We start from the raw sequence: 15,929 nt of genomic DNA, 5'->3' as shown, positions 1-15,929 counted from the left end.
TATATATATATATATATAAATGTCTGCTTAATTACTGCTCTGAATATGTTGTTCTGTCTGCAGTTAACAATTAGTTGTTACTAAATGACTGTTTCAATGATTGATTCATCATGATTAATGTAATTAATTTTTTCAGTCCTATAACAAATAAAAATGAGATGTACGTCTGTTATACACTGCAGCGATCTATGTTTATTGCAAAGTTTTTAAAACTGACATACCTATACTTGATGGGCTGTAATGCTACTTGATAGGCAATGGCCTGGCATTTGGAAATCAGCCAATCCAGGAACTGCTTGGCTACTATATCATTTAGTCTTATCAGCCCAATTCTAGTGTAGAAAACCAACAGAGCACCATCTGTCACTTCTCATCTTGCCATGTCTTAAAGTTTTACTTGGAAAGCTACTCGTAGTGACTGACTCCTAGAGCAGATAGCTTGACTAATAAACTAGTTAACACCAACTTCTTTTTATTTTTTACTCCATAAAAAGCTGAATTTCAAGAATGGCAAAAAATTCTGTACATTAAGTACTTAAACTATTGTTTGTGTACAAAACTAACTTTTTGTTTTAAACAATCAAATAAACAAATTGGATCATGGTATACATTTTTGTTTCATCCTCCGCCTAAGCAGAGACTTGGACCAAGACGTCCCTCTTCCCAGCCACTTGGGCCAGCATCTCTGGGGGAATCCTAAGGCGTTCCCAGGAACATTGTTTCATTTTTAGTTTTACATTTTTGTGCAAATGCTATTTTTACTTAAGGTTATGCTACAGTGAAGTCCTCATTCTGGCCCATGGTTACAGGAGAATATGTTAACACATCTTTATCTGTTCGGTGTCTGGTTCTCCAGCACTTTGCATTTCAGACTGGAAGCAAAGTAAACCAGCTCTTCCAACAAGATGCTTATTACATCTTGTACCGATTCTAGTAGGTGATTTTTATCTTCATAGAAAACAGAATTGGACATTTTCCTCTTGTTTTCCTGAACAATAAAAAAACAAAAAGGTGTATTTCCCAGCTGTTCCCTTTTAATACTGACTGGTACAGCAGTGTTGTTGGTTATTAGTTTTCAGCTTCTTTTTGTGTCAACTTACAGAAGTATAATGTTTGTAGTCGTAGAAAGTCATGGTGGAAGTTGCTCTGGGAGAAAAAATACAAGTTTCAAGTTGATCTTCTGGTCAACTGGTCAAAAATCAGCTTTTTAGCTTTACGTATCAAAAATATCCATAAATTCTCCATTCAACTGGCAAAGGCTTTGGTCACTCCAGACCTTTCTGTACCATCTCATTAGGAGGCTGAAAACTGTACAGTGTGTTGTTGGAGAGACAGGAGTTGAAGCTGTAGCTTTAAAAGCTTGGTCTACATCGATACTGCTAACCGGTCAGATTCAGTTTTCCTTTTAATTGGGTCTGACTGGTGTTTTGGGGTTGGAAACGGTGAGAAAGGAGTCTCCCCTTGTTCATAAAATGTGCAAGAACTGAAAACAATTTCCACTTCCTTAAGATTGCTAAACAATCGTAATTAGTAAGTTGACTTTTATGGAAAAATGAAAAAACGACATCCATGGAAAACTGTCCAAAAGTCATAAGTTTCGCCAAATGTAATGGGCCATCCCCCTTCCAGAAAGTCTCACATTTATCTCATGAGTAAAAACAATATTTTCCTAAAAGGCTTCTGATTATTTTTTTATTGGTTATTCTGAAACAGAGTCCCAAAGCCTTGGACATGACTTCATAACCCTTTCCAGATTAATAGTTCTTTTTAGCCTACTTCACGTTGTCAGACTGGTCCCATTTAATTAATTTCTTAATTCTATAAATGTTGTAGTAATTTGGCTAGGCTCTTATTATGTGAAGCTATTTTTATCTAAAGTTTGTATATTTGATCACAGTCCTCACTGATTCTCTGGATGTTACTGTTGCCATTTTTTCATGTGCTGATGTTTATCTTGTCAGGTTGATGACTGTTCGCCACCCCAGAGGTTCACACCTGTTGTGAATTTGTAATGGCCAAGAAGCTCACAAGTAATTGAAAAAGAAACAATAGAGATTAGTTACAATATCCTACAGTAGTATCACACATGCATATTTTCCTAATATTGTAAATATTGTTTGGTCAACATGTCCTGCCCCCTAAAATCCCAGTATGTTAAAGACAACACTGTTAACGCCTCCCTGTGTTCCTCCAGATTTTTCTGTTTTGTTTATGTCAGATCTCTAATTTAGGATATGGCTTGAATGGTGAATCTTTAAAAACCTTTTTTGCTCTTTATGCTAGTCATGAACAGAAATAACAAGTCTCATAACTCAGACATGCTGGAAAGCAGTGGCTTCTCAGTATGCTCTGGTTTTTCCCTCTTCCTCCTCTTCTCCCATGCTTCCCTACTTCTCGCTCTGTCAGTGTCATTGCTGTTAAAATCCTCCCTGAGTTCGGTTGTAATGCTCATTAGTGCAGCTTGAATAGCCAAACCAACCAGGAAACGTCCTGAGTAAACTGCTGCCATTCTGTGTGCAGCTTGGTTTTAAAGAGCCTCTGTAAATCACTTGACAAGTCCACTATTCAGTATATTGTACACTTATGCATACGCGGTGTGTTGCATGTGTTAGCAGGGGAGGAAAGCAACATGACGTCACCAGCCCCCAGCCCCCCACTTCCACCCCCTTATTTTACAGCAAGCAACTGGACAGGTCAGCCGCCATTGGCTGCACCTCCTCCACTTGGGCTGCCTTGCCTTTTTTAGCAGTCCCAAATGGAGCTGCAAATTCCATGTTGCTGGCAGTGTGACAAACTGGGAGATGGGAGCCAGCAAATGGGAGATTAGAAGAGGGCCAGTCACCAGTAAACTGCACAATGGCCTCTCACACCGACACTGGACCAGCCTGCCAGTTGTCACCTTCAGTTTGGAGTGAATAAAATCCCTCGTGAAAAGGGAATTATTTGTCCTTCTTACTCTAATTGCTCAAATTTATTCTCCTTTTGGAACATGTTTTATCTGGAAGGCCAGAGACTTTTTTTTCTTTTCTTTTTTTCTTCTTTTTACATAGAAGGTTTAATAAAATCAAACAAATAAAAACGAAAACAGTGACCTGACAGAAGTCGTCCAGAGTGCTTTAACAAGATCGCTGGTATATTTAAAGAATCTGTCTTAACATTCAACTAGTTGTTTTCAAAGTTCATCTTTGTCTCTGTAGTTAAATGCTTCTGTTGTAAAATGGATAGATAGCCGGGTAAGGGGGCAGGCCTTATATCAGATGACTCTGTACTCTACTTGCTCAACTATAAAACTCTGACATCATTTGCTGTCGTAACATCGAGTTAATCAGGCACAGATTGGTGCTGGCCTTTTTTTTATTTTTTTATTTAAATGCACCAAAACATACAACTCAGACTTTTGGTCTCTAAAAAGATCAACCAGCACCTAGTATATTGCACTTCTTTTTTGACTCAGTGAAATTGCAAGAATTAATGCTTTGATTGGATACACAAATGGGAACAATTTTTTAATTCCTTAATTCCTGTTGAATTCAAAACGCTGTCAAACAAAACTATTGCATTTTTTTCCTTATATTTATAGTTCATCTGAATGTGTAGAAGTTTGAATCATCAGATTAGATGAAATTTTTTTTTTTTTTACCTTACTTCAGTTCAATCATACTCCTCCTGTCGTTGACTTTACAGCAATCCCTCATACCGCGCACACCTGTAGTGACAGTGGAGAGAAAAATCTGCCCCTTAACAGGAAGAAACCTCCAGCAGGACCAGAGCCTGGCTCGGTGTAAACTACAAACTGCCACGACCGGTTGGGCATTTGAGAAGACGCAGCGTAATGCACAAAATGAAACAGACGAACTGATCCAGTAGTACCTTCTATGTTAAAGAAAAATGAAGTTATGGCGTGTGAGAGGGAGAATGTTAAGTTGTTGGGAGCATTATCTCAGCTGTTGCCCTCCACCAGGAAGATATCACAAACAAACAGAACGCCAGACCAGTTTCCTCTGCCCCATCTTGCTGCAGTTTATCTAATGGTTGGAAATCAAAACGGTGAGCTGAGAGTGTAAAACGTTTAGCATTGCCACTTTACCAGAGAAGAACCTTTGTGACCCTCTGCAGTCAAAAATGTGAAGGCAACATAGAAAGCACAGCTGTGCCTAGGCTTGTGGGCGAGCCATAGTTTGATGTGCATTCACACCTTATCAAACAAACTGGACTTTCTAGACAAACAAGCTAGAGTCCGATTGAAGCGGTGTGAATGCACCCTCTGAAGCAGAGCTGGATAACTGACCATCAAACTGGTCAAATAAAGCAGTAGGTCATTGGAAGGTCTCTATGTGGGTCACACAGATAGTGACAGGCTGGTTGGAGGTAGGAGTGTGTGGCACACCTTCTGAAGCTAACCTCCCAGACACTGATTGGACCTCAATGACGACACGTCTGCAGAGCAGGAGCAGATGTTCCTCTCTCCCCTGAGTGGTGTGAAATGGAAAACTGGAACACGATGACCTTGTCATGTCAGTGAGCCATTTTCTTAACTAACTGTGTAAGATCGAGCATCTGGGTTGGTTGTAGACGTTAGGGGGTTTTACGAGCGGACCCATGCTGCCTCATCTGGCCCAGAGGGGGGCTATTTGCCCCTCGTAGGTGCTCAGGTTTCTCTCCAGCTGTCTGTGCCCTCAGCTGTTTCTTCTCTGTCCCCTGTGATGTATCCCACTCAGATCTGCCCCCACCTACACACTTTCTGTCTCCTCTCTGACTTTGCTGCTTCCTCAATTCAGTTACTCTTGTCTATCTTGTTAGCTTTACTGAGTGTTAGCTGGGGAGTCTGGCGAAAGCGTGAAGACGTGGTTACAGCTGCGTTGTGCTCTGTTGTATGAATGCATTCAGTTTTCCTGTTGAGCTCAAATTGTCCCCCGCCCCTCCCTCCCTCCCTCGACGGTTGAGCTGCTGTTTAACTAAACCAGAGAGGGACCTTGGACTAGTCTGGATCTTAGGTGCAGACCTTTTAAACAGATCATAGTTGTGCATTTTTTTAGTCATTTATACCTTATACAGACCAGAAAACTGAAAGTGTTTGAAGTTGAAATGCTATCTTTACATCATATTATGAGCATTATGACATATAGCTGCTCAGAGAGCACAGTAGCTCCATTTACATGTTTGCATGGTTGAAAGGTCTTATCAGACGAGTCCATGCTGGAGCAACCACCTCTCACCCACGTAATCAGTCACATATAAAAACCAATAGTAGTTTGCAAGGATGAGCTGGCTGCACAGTAACTGTTTCAGCATTAGATATATTACTAACTTTGTGGATCCAGATGATAATCTTGGATTATCTCTTTTTTTTCTCTCCATCTCATATACTACTGTGGAGCAATTTAACTGTTTGATTACCTTCTCAGTCTAGAAACATTGAAAAGACCCTAAATGTGAGCCAAATATTGGTCCAATATCAGTGGATTTTTATTAATCAAGTATCTGAAAGGTTATCATCTGGATGTTGCCCTCAAACTGCTGACGGATTGTAAGTGACGCTGGGAAACTAGGGCAAATTCCATGCTGCATTTTCAGTCCAAGTGCAATACAGACGACAAACAAGAAGATGTGAAACCGAAATATCAATAAAAAAAAATTTCACCTCGCAATCTCTTAGTTGGATGGTAGTAGCTGTAGCTGCTACTGTAGCTACAGTTATGGCATCTACATAGCTTTATAGACATCAGGGATGTCTATAAATTTTCATGTATTGACAGGTTGGTGTAAGAGAACCCAGACAAGTGTGGTTTGTTCCTCTTCAGCTAAGTTTAAAACCTCTGCAATGTCAAGTATTACTTCCCAGAGTATGACTTAATAATAAATGTTTTAGTTTTTAGTGATGCCATGTTGACCCAAAACAGAGAAAAGAAATGCACTATACCAATTGTTTGCAACAATGTGTTCACTCCTTAATTTCAGACTGTTTATCCATCCATCCATCCGTTCATCTGTCCAATTTTCTGACATAACTTGAAACTTTACTCCCTCAGTAACGACATCCACACAGAAGGTGGTTGTTGTTAGTTTGTTGGCATTTGGTTTTGGTGCATGAAGTGTCTGTTCGTCTATCCATGTTTTTCCTTCCTTGTTTGCTTCCTTTGCTCTGGTCTCTGGTTTTCGCAGGTTTTGTAAAAGGCCTGAATATCTCTGCCAAAACCTCATCATGAACTTTTTGTATTAACGGTTTTAAAGTTGGAAAATTTGGAGACCTGAGTATTTTACCAACCCAAATAATTAAAGGATTATATAGTAATACCTCTGTAAATAGGTGCTTAAATTGAAAATGTTTCTCTATTTAAAGATTAAGCAAAAGGGTTCACAAACTTTCTGGCTTCATTGTCACTCCATTTATTCCTCCCCACAGTAACAATCGTTATATTTAAGTTTAATCACCTGCAGTCAGACCCTGAGAGCAGTGAACCCACACAGACCCGAAACCTTCTGAATGCTTTCTAATATGCAGGCCTGTTCCCATCCTGCTATTAAACATCATTAGCATCATGTGCTAAGTGTTGGTGTGAGTGTGTACGCTGTGGCACTGTGGGTTTAGTTGGGCTTTTTAGTCTCAGCCTGACGCCCACTCTGCTCTCATCATGGAGCCCACTCACAGACACATCCTGCTAGGTGGTTCAATGGAGCTGCACATTAGGCTACAGTTTGATGCTACATCTCTCTCCTTTTGATCATCTCATCTGCCTCATTTCTTTGCCTTTTACCATGGTCAGTCAGTTGTCATAGTAACCCTACCAGATGGTAGTTCAAACGTGGTGAGATGGCGATGTATAGGCAGATGGAGATAAATCAAGAAATGAATTCTAATTGCAGGATAAATGGATGAGATGTTCTGACATTTTTTTTAATTATTTCCAACCAGGAATGAGCTTCTGTCTTAATTTGGTATTTAATCTAATTTAATAAGAACACCCCATATTGCCACATGGAGCTAATTATAGGGACCAACCATTAAAAACAAGCTTTGGTTTCTATCAGCAGTCTATTGATCCCTGAAATACTGAAAGAATATAAAATGATAAACACTCTCATAAGCATCTGTTTTGCATCCAGCTGCAATACTGGTTGGTGTTTTGTGGGGAATTCTGAACCTCTTTTGCCAATCCCTACCATCTTTTTGGGACCATGTCACACTTTTTTTTTATCTCACCATAGATGACATTTTCAATGATTATTCTTCTAATGCCTTTTTGGGCCAGTTGAATCTTGTCAAATACAATATTATGACCCTTTAAAGGACAAGGTATTGTACACTTTATTGGATGCTGGTTATCATGATACCTTCCTGGTTTTGGCCTTTTTAGGGCACGAAAAGAAACTGTCTTGAGACATTTCCTACCAACGATCAGTTTGTTCCTTCATCGATTCATTCCCTTCTACGTTTCATTTGGTGCCCATTTAAAAAAACCTTTGTGCATCACTTTATTCCTCTGGTTAATGATGCGTTTTGGTAACTTATGGATAAAAGCAGACAGCAGAGAAGATCCGACTAAAGATGGTCTTAGTTTGTGTATTCAGGCGTTTATCGGATGGTCCAGTCATCTTCATTTGTAAAGTTTCTCAATTTTGTGGACATTCAGTACTATGAACTATAGTGATGATCATAAAAGGTCAAATCCAGTTGGCTCAAATTTAATTTGACAAATTGTGACCTTCAGCATACATTGGTCATTTTGGTCAGTTTCTTTCTTTTGATAGTTATGCATTTTGATAAATAAGGAGATGAATGGCATACAAATTCTCAAATCAGACATAATTGTCCATTTTGTACTTGCATACAAATTGTTTCAGGTTATTCACTTTGTAGGCAATAATTGAACAACAGAAGTTGGGTTTTCTTGGATTGTGGGAGGATCCTTTTCCCAATTTTTTTGCGACATGCATCGCTAAACCTCCCATAATGGATACCAGCTACAGTTCCTGTATTCAGTTTTCGGTTTCCTTCGCAGGATACACTGAAGCCAACGTTCACTGTAGCCAATCTACCGGGCACAACAAGCAGCGCCCAGTCCACGGTACCCACCACCTCCACCACCATGCAGGTGAGCACTGGTGCGTCGTTTCCCATCACCAACTACCTGGCACCCGTCTCGACCAGCAGCAACATCAGCGCTAATGGAACTGTCCTCAAGACGGCCGGCACCTCAACGGGAGTCATGCAGCTTCCCAGTGGCTTCACCTTCATGTCCGGTAAGTCCTCAGCAGTCGGTACTCTGTTCAAATTCTCCTTTTTTTATATTTTCTGTCTTACCTTCATCCTGTCCCTCCATGTTTTGCTAATGTCATTGTGCAGTGAAGCTTGTTAGCTGATTAGAATCTGAACGGTGCCACAGCGCGACCTCAGCCGTCATCTTCAGGTGGTCACGCCTACCTCTCTGAGCTGTTCACATCACGCTGCAGCTCTTCATAGCGAGTCACCAACACTCGGCACCCTCGGGTTTCACAAAGCCCGCGGTATCCAAGGGAGACACGTCGTCTATTGGCGATGGGCCCTACCTTTGATAGTCAGATGGGGACACGAATAATTAAGTGAGAGGAACACAATAGGCCTGGCAAAGAGGGCCGATGAGCAAGCCCCATAATTAGTTATGAATATTCAGCTAAGTGTCTCTGGTTTGTGGTGAAATTATAATTGAGGCACGCTGGAGTTTGATCCTTTGTGTCGGAGTGATGCTGAACTAGAATTGACCTTTTCATTAAGGGGGGACTCCAGAGACACAAACTCTGCACTTGATCAACTCTGTGAAGCGGCTTCTGGTTTTAAGTCCCTGGAGGCTTCCTGAATGGTCTCTCCTGTGATTATTCATTTCTCTTCAGGAGGTCACAGAGATTCCAGAGGTATAAATAAGAGAGGCACTGATTGTTTTTGCCAGTTGTATATTTATTTCCTCTAACAGCATATGAATAAGCAACTTGGGCTACATTCACGCAGCAGTCAAATGCGATTCAAATCTGCTGTTTTTGTGCTGTTGTACTAAATCAGATACGCCTGAGCGGTCATGCCGCTTATTATTCAACTCTTACGTTATTGATACGAGACATGCGTCATAATTTGGCACCAGAAGATTCATAATTTGGTGAATCTGGATGTAAACAATGAATGAAAATTATTATTATGAAAGACGTCCGAGTCACTGAAGTGCATCGCATCACAATCCCACTACTCCTGGTTCCGACTACACACACAAACAGACTTTTCTACAGAAGTTGCAGCCAATATTCCACAAAGCGCAATCTCTGTTAGTAGTGCTTTCTTTTTATTAGCTTCCTCCATCTTATGATATTGTGAATATACTGCCGGCTACTATTGCTGAATAAACTTTAAAATAGATCCATAGACACAAACACTGCGTAGCTCTGTTATTTCAACCTTCTTCTGTGCATTCGGTTGTAAACCGCTCACACAGAAGTCTGATTGCGGTCAGATTTTATTAGTAGTATGACCAGCAATGCAACAAAAACAAAAAAAAAAAACAAGCAAATAAACAAAAAAAAAACCCAAGACCAGCTGGGTGACCATAGCCGAATTCATGCTAGCGGTAGCTCCTCTTCAGTTGGGAAGAATTAATCTGTTTGCTGGTCAGTTTCATTACAGTTAGAGGTTTTCTGTCAAAGCACCAGATGTCCTTTAATAGCCTATTGAAGTCCAGGACTTATTCTGGGGCCTTTAATTTGTAAATATAAATGAAATAGTTTAATTGAGGTGTAGTTCTGCAGATGTGTTCGAAAATTGAAAACATATGGGAGTAATTTGCTAATTACTTTTTTCCAATTATGTAAATATGCAGATGAGCGAAAGCTCTAACCTGGTGCCATTTTCAAGAAAATATATATTTTTTTAAATTAAAAGTATTTTAGTATTTTTTTTAATTATTGTTACTAGAAAAAAAAGTAGCTTTTATGTGATTTCATTTAGTTCTTATAAAGAAACTAGAATCTTCATCAAGTACCGGTTTACGTCACCTGTTCTGATTTTTGCAAACTGGTCTTTCTGCTATCAGCGCATCTTTTCATAAAATACAGTTGAGTTATTGTCTCGTGCTGAAGAGGTTTCCTGTTGCATTGAAAGCTCATTTTCTCAGTATCAGCTGTGGCGATAAAGCAGTGTTTGTGGACAGACACATGTTGCCCCTCTAGTGGGTGATTCTAACTGATGGGGGGAGGGGGGGACAAGCTACCGTCTCTGCTCAGATTTTTGTTTTTATTTTTCTTTTGCCAGCTTTCTCTCCCTTTGCAACCTTGTCCCTCCACCCTCTGCTCTCTTGCTTTGCTGCCTGCTCCCTCTCTCCCCTTCACCACCTGTCTGGCACATGGCAGCAGCACCAGGTGGAACAACACACTCCACACACACACACACACACACACACACAAAGCTCCACAGTTGACAGCTTGATGGGGCCTGCCCACCCTACTGCAGCAACTGCATATGGAGCATAAAACCACTTCAGAATCCTGCTCAGAAAGGAAATCTGTAGCCTTCTACCTTCACAGATGGATTCAAAATGAATTCTTTCATTCAGATTCATGGAAAAGCGTTCAAATCTTCATTAGGAGTTTGTGTTTTTACCCTGGTGTCTGCCTCTTGGAGATTGTCGTTCTTTTTCTGTTGCCAGAAACATTTTGAAGGCCATTAAAGAGGCAGGGAGCGGAGGGGGAGGACAGCTCTGTTGAAAATGACAACCCAAAAGGACATCAAGCCTGAGTCAGAGGAGTTTCAGGCTGTTCTGCTCATCCGCAGTTGGTGCGGCTGGTTGCTATGTGCCAACGAGATGAACTTTTACAGCTCAGGATCTTGAAACTTGGATGTTGAACAAATCTTGTTTGTCATTGTTTCAGGGTTCTGAGGAGAACTCGGTGTGTTTGAAGAAAACCTCAGCAGTTCATCTTGTACCGTTTATACAAATTGAAATTAATTAATTACTCTCACTTTCCCAAAAGGAAGATGTTTCATAATGGGAACGTTGATGTTCCCATTACCCTACATTTACATTTGAGACATCATGTTGAATTAATCACGTCTAGAATCAAAAGAAGTCGTCGTTTTACTTAAAAAAACCCCCCGAAAAACACAAACTGAATTACTGCAGTGTGAAAGTCTGGATAAATACGGAGTTCAGTTGAAGTATTTTGTAGGTTTGAATAAGGGTGGCAAGAGTCAACGAAGTGTTTAAAAAAATAATTTTATTTCCCATCCCTAAGATTTGCTGTCCATCCTGTCTGTTCCTTCTCCAGTCAGACTACCTAATCATCAGTTTCTATTACCATCTGTTGGTCCAACAATCCAAATATCATTTGTTCATCAAACCAACCAATCAACCAACGATCCCTCAGTTTGTTCATCCATAACTCCATCCACTTGTCATTCAGTTTCTCTGTCCATCGATCAGTTTCACCATCTTTCCATTTATTCAACAGTCCCATCAATTTTTTTCAACCATTCATCCATCCATTCATCCATCCATCCGTTTGTCCATCTGTCCATTTATCTGTTTGTCCATCCAATCCCTGCCTCCCTGCATCCCGCCATCTGCAAGTTCTGCATTTCAGCTTTAAGGTCAAACATTAATGAACCGGGGCAGCAGACAGAAAACAATGATGGCCGCTCTGACTGCAGCCCTTTAAGGAATCTTCTTGTTGTTGTGGGTTGGTTGCCACCAAAAATAAATGATCCCACTTAGTCCTCGGCTCCTGTGAGTCCTGGCTCGCGGCCAACAACTTGGTGTTTACCCTTAATTCCTCAGAGGCAAAATATATTATACGTTAATTAGCAGACAAAATAATAACACTGACTTACAAAAAAATAGTTATTTGGAAGTCTGTTTTTTTTTTTTCCTCAACTGAATTAGGACTATTTTGCAACACTGAATCCAAAAATGACATCCATTTTTCTCAATCAGGTCAACTTTTTATTCTAATTTGATGTGGAGAAATCCGATCTTCTGACTAAGATCAGATGACATTTTGTGACATTATCAGTTCATTTCCATTAAGATTTCTCATCCAAAAAAGATTTTAAGAGAAAAAAAATGGTTTTCTAACAGAGTGTATTAATTAAATGTTACAAACTTGGATTTCTGTAAATTGAATAATAAGCACTGATAAGGGCAAGTGCATGTAAATTGAACATTACATCATCTTTGTGCAAAATTCTCCATCTCTTTTCTGTCCTGATGGAATCTCTCCTCCTGCTCGTCACTCATTGATCCAGATTCTCAGGAAACTGCTCCATATGTGAGAACAAGTCATCCATTTTGCACCTATAGTTCAGAAAGTTGACCTGATTGAGCAAAACCAATGTGCTTTTTGGATTCAGCTCATCAAAATCACCCTCAAACAGTTGAAAAACCCCAGACAATAGTTTGGCTGTTGACCAGGCTGGTAATGGTAGACTGAGGTTAAGTTCTGTAGGGTTTTGGCGCCGTTCTTGCTTTGACCTCACAATCTCACAGTTTCTGATGCTGAGGGAAGGAGACGGTAAATGTTGCCTTTTTATATTTAGCGAGTCTCTGAACACGCAGACGACACTTTTGTGCTTCAGGCCAATGAAAAACAGGATTTCTGTTTTTTCTTAGAATACTATTTAGTTTTAACCCATGTGTATTTGTGTGCGTGCCCCTGCAGCAGGCACTCCTCTCCCCCCCAGCACCCCCACCATTCCTCTGAGCCAGCTGCAGCAGCACTTTCTGGCCCTCCAGGGGCAGCATGGTCAGACCCTGGCCGCCGCCCCGCAGCCACAGCAGGGACAGCAGGCTGTCCTCCGCTTCCCTGCTGCTGTCTCCCTCACAGGTGATCTGCTCTGCATGCTGCCACCGTGCCTGCCTCCGCTAATCTCAGTCATACCTCCATGAACCTGCTGCTTGCACACCGCTTTCTCTACTTCCTCTGCTAATATTCAACCACCTAATGCTAGAGTTACTCTCTCCACACGCACGAGGACTTTCTCCTAACTCTGCTAACGGTACTAATGTGACGTAGTTATTTGCTGCTTGTTCCCTGGGTCAGGTTCTGTCGAGTTGCCGCAGTGGCTTCATGGCCTCTGTGTGTGTGTGTGTGTGTGTGTGTGTGTGTGTGTGTGTGTGTTTTTATTTTCTTTCTGCAGGTGCAGGCGTTCCTCAGCAGCTCCAGGCCATCCAGGTCCATCCCAACACACAGCCCACCTCCAACAGCGACAGCAGCCCCGAGATCTCTCACACCTCCACCAACTCCACCGGTAGGTCGGATTTTCACTGGAGCGATCCCCGTCTACACAGATTCAGGTTAACTTTATTTCTGGTAAATTTACAGCGTTACGAAAAAGAAAACGTCATTTCGCAAACCAATAATATGTCAAATGCAGGAATAGGCTGAAGATAACACTTATACTTTCCGACCCTATTCAAAGAATCAGCAGCCTACAATAATGAAAGATATTTATTTTTAATACACATACTTAATTTACATGGTTACACAATATGTGTCAATCAATCAGTGATTAGATTTTACTTCCAATATTAAAAAAACCTTATAAATTATTTTTACTCCCTCTTAACTTAAATAATTTCTTAATTCCAGAAGAAAGACTTTTGTTCAATGCTTTATTCGCTATTACCAGAATTTTTATACATACAATTTCTTAATATTTTATAGTATTTGAATAAAAAGTTTACAGTGTCTTAAAAAAGTATTGTTACTTCAAACAACGCCAAACTTTAACGGATTTTATTTCCATTTCAGAGAATATTGTTGGAATATTGGTCACCTGGCCACAAATTCTCAATGAGATTTAGTTTAAGGCTTTGACTAGGCCACTCTAGCACACGAATTAACCCATCAGTGTTTAACCTTTACAAACCAAAGAGCCATTTTATTTCCTTCAAAATAAAACTCGTTTAGAGCCGCAAAATGTTACATAACCATTCATGAAATGAAAACTAAACATTTCTTAATAAATGTCTATTATAGGAAATCTGTGCTAATTTTTAAATGCTCTTGATAAGAAAGCTTCCCGCTACAAATGATGAGCGATAGATACATTGTGATGGAATGCACATGCCTGAGCAGGAAGGAGAGTTTGGATATCAAGCGCCATCTGCTGGCCAACATGTTGCGCACCCCTCATGCCTTTAGAGTCTCTCTCCGTCTCCCCCAGCAACGGTGAGTCTCCCGGCAACCATCGTCACTTCGTCAGTGCCAACGTCTGTGCCGGGCCACATGATGTACCCCAGCCCTCACACGGTGATGTACGCCCCCACGCCGGCGCTGGCCGACGGGGGGCTGGCCGTGCTCAACGCCTACCCCCAGGGAGCCACGGCCATGCAGGTGTCCCACGCGCACAGCCAAGACACAGGTGGGAGCTGCGCCGCGCCGCGTCGCTTCAGACAGAGGGATGGATGGCGAGGATTCACAGATTTTTTTTTCCATCTTTCTGTGTTTTCCTGCCCAGGTGCCGTCCCTCAGGTGTTCCTCACAGCACCTCCCGGCACGTTGCAGATCCCTGTCTCAGCAGTGCAGCTACACCCAGTACGGCAAGATCTGCATTTCACAAGTGAAACTCTCATATTCCCTATGCAACCAGCATGCCACGTTGACTTCACTAATGCATCTTAACAGAGCACTGGGCACACAGACCGCAGGGCGGCGTCCTGTTTGGTCTTTATTGAATGAATGTGGAGTGGTCAGCTGGCATCTTGTTGGTTTTTAATTTGTTGCCAAACACATACAGAATACACCAATTACACAGGTGCATCTTGGTTAAAAAAAAAAAAAAAGAATCGCATCAAAAAGGTCATTTATTTTAGTAAACTAATAATGATTCATTACACATAACAATAGATTTCAACCACTTTGTTCTAATTTTGATGATTGTTGCTTGCAGCTGATGAAAACCCAAAATATGCCAGTGTATCTGTTAAAAATATGAATACATAGCATTTGAAATCAAATCAAGTTATTTTCAAGTGTAGTGGAAGAAAAGGAACCAGTGAAAATAGTTCCTTAAAAAAAAAACAAAAAAAAAACATTATTTGTCTTGAGTTTCATAAACTCAGTTTTTACTTTTGAATAGAAGCATCGAAATTAACATGTGTATAATATGAATAATGTATCTATATGTATTGGTGTCATCAAGATTAAAGTGTGTAGCATAAGTTATTTAATTTGTACAAAAGCAGATTAAAAAATTATTTTAAAAAAAAGGCAATTGATTAGAAATTATTCCAGACTCATTCTAACCTAAAGAGTGAAAAATATTTAATATTCTCTGGTTTCGAAAAATACATTGCACATCTTATCCATTTTTGAAATCTGAAAATTTAGTGGAAGGAAGAAATACAGTAGAAAATTGTCAGCATAAGATTTCTGTATTTAAAATACTTTTTTTAAAAAAAATATAGTTCCTATTTAATAAGAACAGAAAAAAATAGAAAATAAGTTTTTAGAAACTTAATTTTGGGTTTTCATTGCCTATGTCACATTTACTTGAAATACACACTTCTAATATGTCACTCTGTGTGGAACACATCAATATATAAGATGAGCTTTTCAGTATACCCATTTCCTCTAACTTCAAAAAATTGAATCTCTGATGCATTTTAGATGAACATTTACTGGAAGGAAAACTTGTGTAGTCCTTTTTTTATAATCATATCTGATCAAATTTTCTGATAAACAGAATTTTTTTATTTTAGTTTTAATTTTTGATACTTGCAATATTCCACTTTCATCAATAAAATGAGTTAGAATTATTTAATAGAATTACTCAAATAAATCGACTTTTTGAAGTTATTCCGGCTTACTGAGCTGCGCCTGTAGCGCCACGGTAGCAGTGCATGGATAAAACGATTGAAATGAAGTGGCAAACATTAAGCTAATGTGTTTTATGGCGTCATCTTGAGTGTTAT

The 15,929-nt window shown here is 40.1% G+C and overlaps 1 protein-coding gene across 2 annotated transcripts in view; it reads left to right on the top strand.

Annotated features, from left to right (window-relative positions):
* srfa (serum response factor a) overlaps nt 1-15,929 on the top strand; it is a 35,608-nt gene that overhangs the window by 15,453 nt on the left and 4,226 nt on the right. The window contains exons 3-7 of one of the 2 annotated variants that reach the window (XM_015058455.1): nt 8,001-8,241; nt 12,673-12,837; nt 13,151-13,261; nt 14,180-14,377; nt 14,474-14,575. In XM_015058455.1, the coding sequence (XP_014913941.1) occupies nt 8,001-8,241; nt 12,673-12,837; nt 13,151-13,261; nt 14,180-14,377; nt 14,474-14,575 (817 nt within the window). The remainder of the gene's footprint in view (nt 1-8,000; nt 8,242-12,672; nt 12,838-13,150; nt 13,262-14,179; nt 14,378-14,473; nt 14,576-15,929) is intronic. The other variant, XM_015058456.1, reaches the window with a different exon arrangement.

Source organism: Poecilia latipinna, unplaced genomic scaffold, assembly GCF_001443285.1.
Source record: "Poecilia latipinna isolate Pla-1442-1.1 unplaced genomic scaffold, P_latipinna-1.0 Scaffold1542, whole genome shotgun sequence".
Classification (NCBI taxonomy): domain Eukaryota; kingdom Metazoa; phylum Chordata; class Actinopteri; order Cyprinodontiformes; family Poeciliidae; genus Poecilia; species Poecilia latipinna.
Note: the sequence above shows the minus strand (reverse complement) of the source record. Positions and strands in the feature narration are given on the sequence as shown.